Source organism: Sinohyriopsis cumingii, chromosome 16 (assembly GCF_028554795.1).
Source record: "Sinohyriopsis cumingii isolate HCF-2022 chromosome 16, ASM2855479v2, whole genome shotgun sequence".
Lineage (NCBI taxonomy): Eukaryota > Metazoa > Mollusca > Bivalvia > Unionida > Unionidae > Sinohyriopsis > Sinohyriopsis cumingii.
The window spans coordinates 35,076,271-35,086,132 of record NC_142976.1 but is presented as its reverse complement, the minus strand read 5'-3'; the positions used below and the strand labels follow the sequence as shown (position 1 = coordinate 35,086,132).

The 9,862-nt window shown below is 36.4% G+C and overlaps 1 protein-coding gene across 2 annotated transcripts in view; it reads right to left on the bottom strand.

The window, feature by feature from the left end:
• Positions 1-231: 231 nt before the first annotated feature.
• Positions 232-9,862, bottom strand: part of LOC149780198 (choline transporter-like protein 2) — a 136,984-nt gene continuing 127,353 nt past the window's right edge. For both annotated transcript variants that reach the window (XM_089936951.1, XM_089936952.1), the window contains exon 23: positions 232-8,814. In XM_089936951.1, coding sequence (XP_089793077.1) covers positions 8,675-8,814 — 140 coding nt within the window. In that variant the 3' untranslated portion in view covers positions 232-8,674. The remainder of the gene's footprint in view (positions 8,815-9,862) is intronic.

The window sequence follows — 9,862 nt, the reverse complement described above, 5'->3', positions numbered from 1 at the left end:
TGGCCAAATCCGAGACTCGAACTCACGCAGACAGAGGTGAGATGGCAGTGATCCATAACAGAACTTGGTCAAAGTAATGACAGTTAACTGGATGTACTGTTTTAGACTGATACTGTGATCTCTAGAATTATCTATCATATTATACTACCATTTGCTATTGTATGATTTCATACTGACTTTTTCTTTTTACGCATGTTGAAATATTTTAATAAGTTAAATATTTCACAGGCAGAAGGCAGAAACAATCTTTTATTGGAAACATTTATATAATATATATAATAGATACTAGGTCACAATTGTTAGACATAAAACTTGTTATAAACTATTTTTTACAAATGTATAGCCTTTATTCAGGAGTATAATCAAATATCTGATTTATGATTATCTTGACTCATTCCAATGTTGATGTAAGGCATCTCAAGAAAATGGATAAATCTAGATATTTTAAAATATGTAAAGATCCAGTCAGTGGAATGATAAGGACTCATAATTCAGAACTTTGGTTACATAATTTAAAAACACAGGAAAAACCCATATTCAAAACAACCTAATGTATGATACAAATCTACATATTAAATAAACTGTATATATATATTAGGTGAAATAATGTGGATTTCTAAATTGGAACAAAAAAATCAAGTCAACAATCATTTTTAGTACGTGAATTTGATATAAAGATAAATAAAAATCTGAATAAAAAATGGTTAAAGGTTCTGTTTCAGCATAAAAAATATATATACAAAACTGTAACAATGACAGCTTTTTGGGGAGGGTGGGGGAGGGCTATTATAAACAAAAAATTCTTAAATTTGTATAAAGGAAAACCCACCCCAAAACAATATAAGCATTTATGACAATGTGAAGCATTAGAGATATTTTATGTACATAAAATAAAAGTACTCAGAAAGGAATGATAGCTTTGTAAAGAATTGCAAAGATCAGCAAATAGTTAAATATTTCAGAATAATAAAATGTAATCATGCTCCCTGATGTAAAACATGAATATAGTTTAAAAGACCTAATATAACATGAGTTACTTCAGAGATATATTTTTATGAGCTTTTTAAGAAAAAGATAAAACAATGTCAAAATAAAAAATGTAAATAAATTTTCTTTGTAATCATACAGGTCTTAAACTATTACACAAATGGATTCAAAATACAACGTTAGTAGGACCATAATAACTGTCATAAGAATAAAAAATGGAGAAAATAAAAAAATACAGAAGCAACATTTATGTTTGTACAAATTTTTGGTTAAATGCTTTAATAGTGGGGGATTACAAGAGATTAATAAGTATGTGACAGGAGAGGACTAATGAGCATGTGATTGGCAAGGACTAATGAGCATGGAACTAAGGATGACCAATGAGCATGGGACTGGGGAGAACTAATGAGCATGTGACTGGGGATGATCAATGAGCAAGGGACTGGCAAGGACTAATGAACATGTGACTGGCAAGGACTAATGAGCATGGGACTGGGGAGGACTAATGAGCATGGGACTGGGTGGACTATTGAGGATGAGACTGGGGATGACCAATGAGCATGGGACTGGGGAGGACTAATAAGCATGGGACTGGGGAGGATATGTCATCTTGAAACTCTTAAATATTTCTCATATACTCATTCTTTTTTATATAGTGTAATATAAGTACCAATTAATCGGAAACTATATCTTTAAATAAAAGTTCTGATATTGTACATAAATATGTCATTTGATTTTATATTTTACCTATTTCTATTCTGAAATAAACAATATTTATTGGGCCTATATGTTCCTTTAAGGCTTTAAAACAATGGATTATGGAAACAAAGTTCTAAAGGATTAAGGAAAGAAGCCCAAATGAATTATATTAATGAATTATATTAATCATTCTACTCTTTTACTATTTAATAGCCTTTTGAACTGATCCACTGAATTTACTCATCTAAAGATCATTGTTAGCTGATTTCAACAGGTAAATGTAGAAGGTAATAAGTATTCCAACAGGTAAATGTAAAAGGCAAAAAGGAGAAATATCCTTCAAGGCATTGTAAGGATTTGATCAATATAGCTGATTGAAACAGGTAAATATAGAAGGTAAGACAGATTCTTTAGGGCTTTGTAAGGGTTTGATTGATATAGCTGATTGGAACAGGTAAATATAGAAGGTAAAACAGATTCTTTAGGGCTTTGTAAGGGTTTGATTGATATAGCTGATTGGAATAGGTAAATATAGAAGTAAGACAGATTCTTTAGGGCAATGTAAGGGTTTGATCGATAAACCGGATTCCAACGAAAAATGCCTGAAGGTATAAGGTTTCTTGAGGACACTGTAATGGCTTGCTTGATATAAACCATGCGTTACAACTTCAGTATTTCCACACTGTCTTGGAAAACTTGCATGCACAGTTGTTTCAGAAGGTATTGTCTAAGCTGGGATGAAAATCCTGCATGTGCAGTTTTTTTCAGTAAGTAAAGAGAAGACCAGATTTTCCAGAGATCACTTGGTTCAATGATGACACCATTCGAGAAAATCCAAAACAAGAAGGCATATATCAGGGGTACTCTTGACATCTGAGATAATGGATAACAGTTGAGTTGTCAGGAAGAATTGGGATGCCCTTTCCAGATAATATCTGCCAGAACTAAAACATATTCACTACAGTTTTCATCTCCACAAGGTTGATTTGCATGGAAGTCTTTTAAAGGGATCAAACCCTGCTCCAATCATGAAAGAAGGCAATGCAGATCAAAATTTCCAGGAGTTCTTCCTGTAGTGGGATGATGGCCATATAGCTGAGATAAGTCTTCTCATTTGATTAGATGTGACATAGTCTGAAACTGAGCATCTGGTCTACTGGAGATGGCTTGCAAAGGTCTTGGGAACCAGGAATAGTTTGGAGTAAAATTCCTGAGTTTATCTTATTAATAACACCATCATTTTCATGTAAAGGTTTTTATTGCATGTTGCAGAATATATACCTTGTATGTCTGTAGTGAAGTGGGAAGTGGTATACCTTGTATGTCTGTAGTGAAGTGGGAAGTGGTATACCTTGTATGTCTGTAGTGAAGTGGGAAGTGGTATACCTTGTATGTCTGTAGTGAAGTGGGAAGTGGGTGGAGGAACTTAATCCAGAAGCCTCTGTATCTCTCCTAGAAGATCTGCATAACCCATGGGTCATCAGCTCAGGCTCTCTAACTTTATATGCCGAAGAGAGAAACGGTGCGGAAACCAGTTCCTAACTCCTCATGTCTTGCTATCATTTGCTGTGCGAAACTTACTTGTCCTACACTAAGGTGTAAGGCTTGGAAGAGATTTTCCCTCCCTTGCATGCCCCAGAGGGGTCATTCCTTTTTCTCAGGTCTCTCCTGGGAAACAATGGCTGGCTCAGAGTCAGTTGGCCTTTGCAAGGTCTGCTTCTTTGGTGATCTGTTCCCCGACCTCCTTGATACAGTCATGCCATATAATCTTGGAAGACAGCGGCTGATATATGAGTGGCTTTTAAGTGATTTTTTAGGAGTGCTGACATGGATCGTAATGCCAATGTAAACTAGATATTCTGAAAGAGGTCAATGATGCAGCAAGAGCTGGTGAACAATACAGCTATGGAATGGATGGTACCGAGTACATCAGCCATGCACCAGACTCCCAGGCTATGGAATGGATAGTGCCAAGTTCACTAGCCATGCACTACACTCCCAGGCTATGGAATGGATAGTGCCAAGTACACTAGCAATGCACCAGACTCCCAGGCTATGGAATGGATAGTGCCAAGTACACTAGCAATGTACTAGACTCCCAGGCTATGGAATGGATAGTGCCAAGTACACTAGCAATGCACCAGACTCCCAGGCTATGGAATGGATAGTGCCAAGTTCACTAGCCATGCACTAGACTCCCAGGCTATAGAATGGATAGTGCCAAGTACACTAGCAATGCACCAGACTCCCAGGCTATAGAATGGATAGTGCCAAGTACACTAGCCATGCACCAGACTCCAAGGCTATGAAATGGATAGTGCCAAGTACACTAGTCATGCACCAGACTCCCAGGCTATGGAATGGATAGTGCCAAGTACACTAGCCATGCACCAGACTCCCAGGCTATGGAATGGATAGTGCCAAGTACACTAACCATGCACCAGACTCACAAGCTATGGAATGGATAGTGCCCAGTACACTAGCCATGCACCAGACTCCCAGGCTATGGAATGGATAGTGCCAAGTACACTAGCCATGCACCAGACTCCCAAGCTATGGAATGGATAGTGCCAAGTACACTATCCATGCACCAGACTCCCAGGCTCATCTGTTTGTGGAGGTCTTTATAGAGGGATCTTGGCTATGCTCTTTGCCAACATGCTGAAATGAAGACCAGACTGAACATGGAGCCAATAACTACTATGTTGTGAATCAGTTGTTGCATGTCGAGGTCATGTTTTTTGGTCCAGAAAAAGGTTTTGATATCTTCATGCCTGCAATCTCTCTGTTAACAGCTGGCATGTCAGTGTAGAAAAACAGCATTTGTGGTGTGACAGCCTGGATTGATGTTATATGTGGGTCATCATTGCAGAAAAGCCTCTTGACACTTGGATCTGGCAATTCTGAAAGAGGTCAATGATGCAGCAAGAGCTGGTGAACAAATCTTTGGAAGCAGAAGCTGAAAGACTTTTCAATGGATGCATGATTAGGCTGAGTCCTTCTTGGAACTCATCAGGTCAAGCAAAGAAGATGAGGTTTGTGAGGATATGTTTAAAACACAAAGATATGGGGCAACAGAGAATCCTCTTGCAGTGCTAGGGATGACCAAGCAGTAGAAACAGGTACTTGGGGATGATGAGCAAAGTTGGAAGCCCACCCATACTGTGACATGGTGATATCCATGTGTTCATTCTGAGTGATATACCTCTCTGTTGTCATGATGCCTTCACAGATCCAGCAATGAAGGACTTTTTCAATGAAGTAGCACCAGTTTCACTGGGTGTCTGTGACAGAAATGGATCTAGAAGTAGTATGACCAGGTGCCAGACACTGTCTGCATCTTGACTTCAGACTGGAAGTGCTGGGAAGATGGATTATGGAACCCAGTTATGGGAGTAGAAAGCATATGTCATGAATGCAAGAGCTTGAGTGGACACATTCTGGCTTTGGCAGGCATCTAGTTCTGATGTCCAGTACTGGCTATCATGGTACTGATTACCAGGGTCAGTACCCAAGTCTGTTTATGTGGAGTTGGATAGTCCATGACTGTTCCATGTGGGCCACCATACATCATGGTATTGGTCCAGTAGTCTGTTTAGTGCTGGTAGTTTTGCTGTGCTACTGTGAATAATGCTGAAGCTAAATTTGTGTCAGAGTCCAAAGATGGTAAAGACATATGAGAGCATTTTGATCCCTATCTTGCATGCACAGATCAACATTTTTGACTAAAGCTTTCACTCATTTCTTGTAAGATCAGTGCATATTGATGTCTCTCGGTTTAGCCCAATCAACACCCCATGCAGCAAAGGCAGGTGGGGTGACTATCTTTTGCCAGTTTGAAGACATTACATAATGGCATAGTCCAATCAACATCCCATACAGCAAGGGCAGGTGGGGTGATTGTCTTTTGCCAGTCTGAAGACATTACAGAACCCACTCTTAATTTTGTCTCTTGTTTTCTGCAATAAAAAGAATGAAACAAATGGCACCTTTCTCATCTGACATCTCTCAAGTAAAACGACATGAATTTTTTCTTAATTTTCAAAAGCTGATATAAAAAATATCTCTAAAATATTTTTACAAAAATCTGCAAGTGATAAAAAGATAAAGGATTGTAAATGCATCTCCAGTCCAAACTCTCCTAAAATCACAGTTAAAATCATATGGAGGGTAAAATAATAATGACACATTGTGAAATAACAATTTCATTGACTTTACATTTTACCATCTGAATGTATTTACTATACAGTTACTTTACTCTGGACAAAAACTATTTGAGTATGGTCATTTATACAATTACTATAATCTGGACAAAAACTATCTGAGTATGGTCATTTATACATTTACTTTAATCTGGACAAAAACTATTTGAGTATGGTCATTTGTACAATTACTATAATCTGGACAAAAACTATTTGAGTATGGTCATTTATACATTTAATTTAATCTGGACAAAAACTATATGAGTATGGTCATTTATACAATTACTTTAATCTGGACAAAATCTATTTGAGTATGGTCATTTATAGAATTACTTTAATCTGGACAAAAACATATTCAGTATTCTACTTTATCTATGAAAATGGGTTGAATATATCTCAGATGTGAACATGGATTCCCAATGTCTCATATCTGAACAAGGGTTCCACATGTCTCAAACATGATCAAAGTTCCATATATTTACTGTAACACATTTGTTACCGGATATTTGCAGTAGTTGATTAGTTTAAATTTGATTACAGTATCCTGTACTGATCATTTTGAATTGATTTATATCAGGTTTGTTTAGAAAAATAAGTTGGTATTGGTACTAAGAAAATGAATTCTTCCCATGAGTATGAGTAAGCTAGCTAACCATTCTTTTCTGATCTTAGTCTTATTGTCTCACCCCATATGTCACACTGTCCATTGCACTCAGAGATATTTTTCAAGGGAAGAAACCCTTGTTGTCTTAAGCATTGATTTAAAATCAAACAAACAAAGATATAACAAAAAGAACATCACTCATAAAGGAACTTAAGGTCTCTTCAACTCTGATAGCACATCATACAAAACATGTAAAAGAAAGACACACACATCCAAATTCTAGCTATGTGGTCGAGTTCATAAATGAAAGCATACCATATAACCCCAAACTGCCAAAGTCATCAGTACTGACTATTGTTTGAATCATCACTGTTGTAAAACACCATCTTTACTTCGTGATTTAACAATGTCTTGCACCTTGGGATATGGGGATAGGGTGAAGAACAAAGAAACATCAAGTAGGGAGATGTCTCTATACAGATTGTGAAATAGATTTAAGTATTTCATGTTTAATGAGACAGATAAAAACAAGGACTGGGAATTTAGGCATACCATACACAAGCAATGAAAAACCAAGAATGTACGCTAACACCATATTTCCACATAAGTGTCCTGTATCTAGACATGTTACAATGTTCTGATGATCTTTTGACCTGACTATCCATTCCACATTGCTCATGAAACCCATGTTAATGCACCTGTGTTAAATGAGCAATGGATTTTCATCCACTGGCCACAAAGTCCACTCTCACTCAACTACTACACATACTAATTTGGCAACAACCAAAAATGTGTAATGTCAAACCAGCTTTCTTCATTTAAACTTTGTCAAACACTGATCTGCCCAGATGAATCAAACATAATGATGCAATTTCAAAGGAAAATGCCCGCACTTAGTGATCTGAGTTGGCTTGTCTGTCTGTCTGTCTGTTAAGATGCTATTCCACAGGATTTCCCTGTAGCAGATCACTGCACTAGTAACAGCAACACTTGCCATATTTCCAGAAATTGTAAATTTACAAGGAGATTATTAAGTCTTCAAATGGTTATCAGCTGGGTATTGTGGGGTCTTCAATACACAATGATAATTTTACAATCAATATCAATTACAACAATAGTATGTCACATCCAATTTCCAAAGAAAAGCTGGGTTATAAATGATAATTACTGCACAGATATCTAATTCTCTATGAATAGACATTTAAATCATACAAAGGTTATACACTTTGTCAGAGCTGTGTACCCAGCATTGTATCATTAGCTACCACAGAACTTTTCCAAATCAGAACTGATGAAAGTTAAAAGTTATCCTTGTAAAATATCTTAATTACTTATTATTTTCATGTTTTTATTTTCTCGCATAACTTACATTCTTATGGTGAACAGGTCACTCCACTACACTCGTATTCATACTAATGGATGGTGTCAACTACTAAAGCACGTCTCAAAATGCTCATGATGCAATACTTACAAGGAAAAGTTATATCAGTTATTTTCTTGTTATTTTCTTTTCTTTGAGTGAAGGATATGCAAGAATCCTCTGAGATAATTATTTATATTTTGATAACAAAGTATAAGGCTGGATGACCAATAAAGAAAACGTGAGGCAATAATAGTGCCTGATTAACACTGTATGCCTTGAATCTGCTAACTATATTGCAAAAGTGTAGAGTTATTTTCATTTGGATAGATAAAAATGGATGAGAAAAATAATCTATGTTGGTGATTGTACACAGACAAGGAAATCATATTTGTTTTACTTAAGCACTTTCTTCTGCATGAAGCTGACATTGTCAAGCTCTCGGGCTGAGATTGCTAAATGTGTTTGTACACACTACTTGCAATGAGACAAAGAAAAAAAAGCCGATCAATTTGACTCGAGACAAATAAAAATGTAAAGATCATAATTTTGTGAGATTCTTCTGCAACATGCTTAAGAAAAAGTATCCAATTCAAACAACACACTTTTGAAAATAGATATGAATAATATACTCAATAGAATAAATATGAATGTGAAATATAAAGTACAAAAATGGCAAATCTTCAGCAAATCACTTTAGCTTCATTCAGAAATTCATATAATAGGTGATGGACTGGAGCAATTCCACAGCTCTCTCTATATTAGGTGGAGTGGAGTGGGTAGCAGCATAAAATGAGTAAAAACCATGAAGAACCAGACTCCTTAATGCTTTTTTACTTTGCTTAATTGCATTGTATCGGCAGGGTCTTGGACTTTGTTCTTCTTTCCCAGGATCTTCATGAGTCCCTTACTCATGTAGTATGGTTTTCCTGGAGTACCATCATTCATCTCTAGGTCCTCCACTGTAAGAAAGTGAATGAACATTAAATCAAGAGCCTAAGAGTAGCCAATCTGCTCAGCTAAGACTAAATGAAGGGAAAAATAACTTCAATGAAGTCTCTTGTTCAGTTTGTGATGAACCATGGTGTTGGCAAGTTGGACATGAACCCTGCACAGCAAATGTTTTCTGTTAAATAAATAATAAAAACCATTGATCTAAGTGGGTTTTGACTTTCAAAAGATTTTTTTTTATCCAAGTGAAACTTAGCCTAAAAGGGTCTATAATACAAAAAAAACACCATACTGATAAATGTCACTAAAATGTAAGCAGTGCAAGTGTCATATCTTTCTGACTTAACTTTAAATCTAATCTTCGCTTTTCATCACCAAAGACCCAGAGTCTGCACTGGGTTGCTGGTAGGAGTAATTTAACATATCAAAATATACATCAACACCTGTTTTGGGAAATGGCTTGGAGATACTATTCTTGAAGTCTGCCCATCTATAAATCCGTTTGTTTCTTTGGCTGTCTACTTATATGCTTTCAGGGGATGTAAGCTGTCTCATATAATTTTAAGTGACTTTAAGTTGCTGCCTTGTATGCTTTTAAGTGAATTCCTACTGCAACCTTGTATGCTTTTAAGTGAATTCCTACTGCAACCATGTATGCTTCTAAGTGAATTCATACTGCAACCTTGTATGCTTCTAAGTGAATTGATACTGCAACCTTGTATGCTTTAAAGTGAATTCACACTGCAACCTTGTATGCTTTTAAGTGAATTCCTACTGCAACCATGTATGCTTCTAAGTGAATTCATACTGCAACCTTGTATGCTTCTAAGTGAATTGATACTGCAACCTTGTATGCTTTAAAGTGAATTCACACTGCAACCTTGTATGCTTTTAAGTTAATTCCTACTGCAACCATGTATGCTTCTAAGTGAATTCATACTGCAACCTTGTATGCTTCTAAGTGAATTGATACTGCAACCTTGTATGCTTTAAAGTGAATTCACACTGCAACCTTGTATGCTTTTAAGTGAATTCTTACTGCAACCATGTATGCTTGTA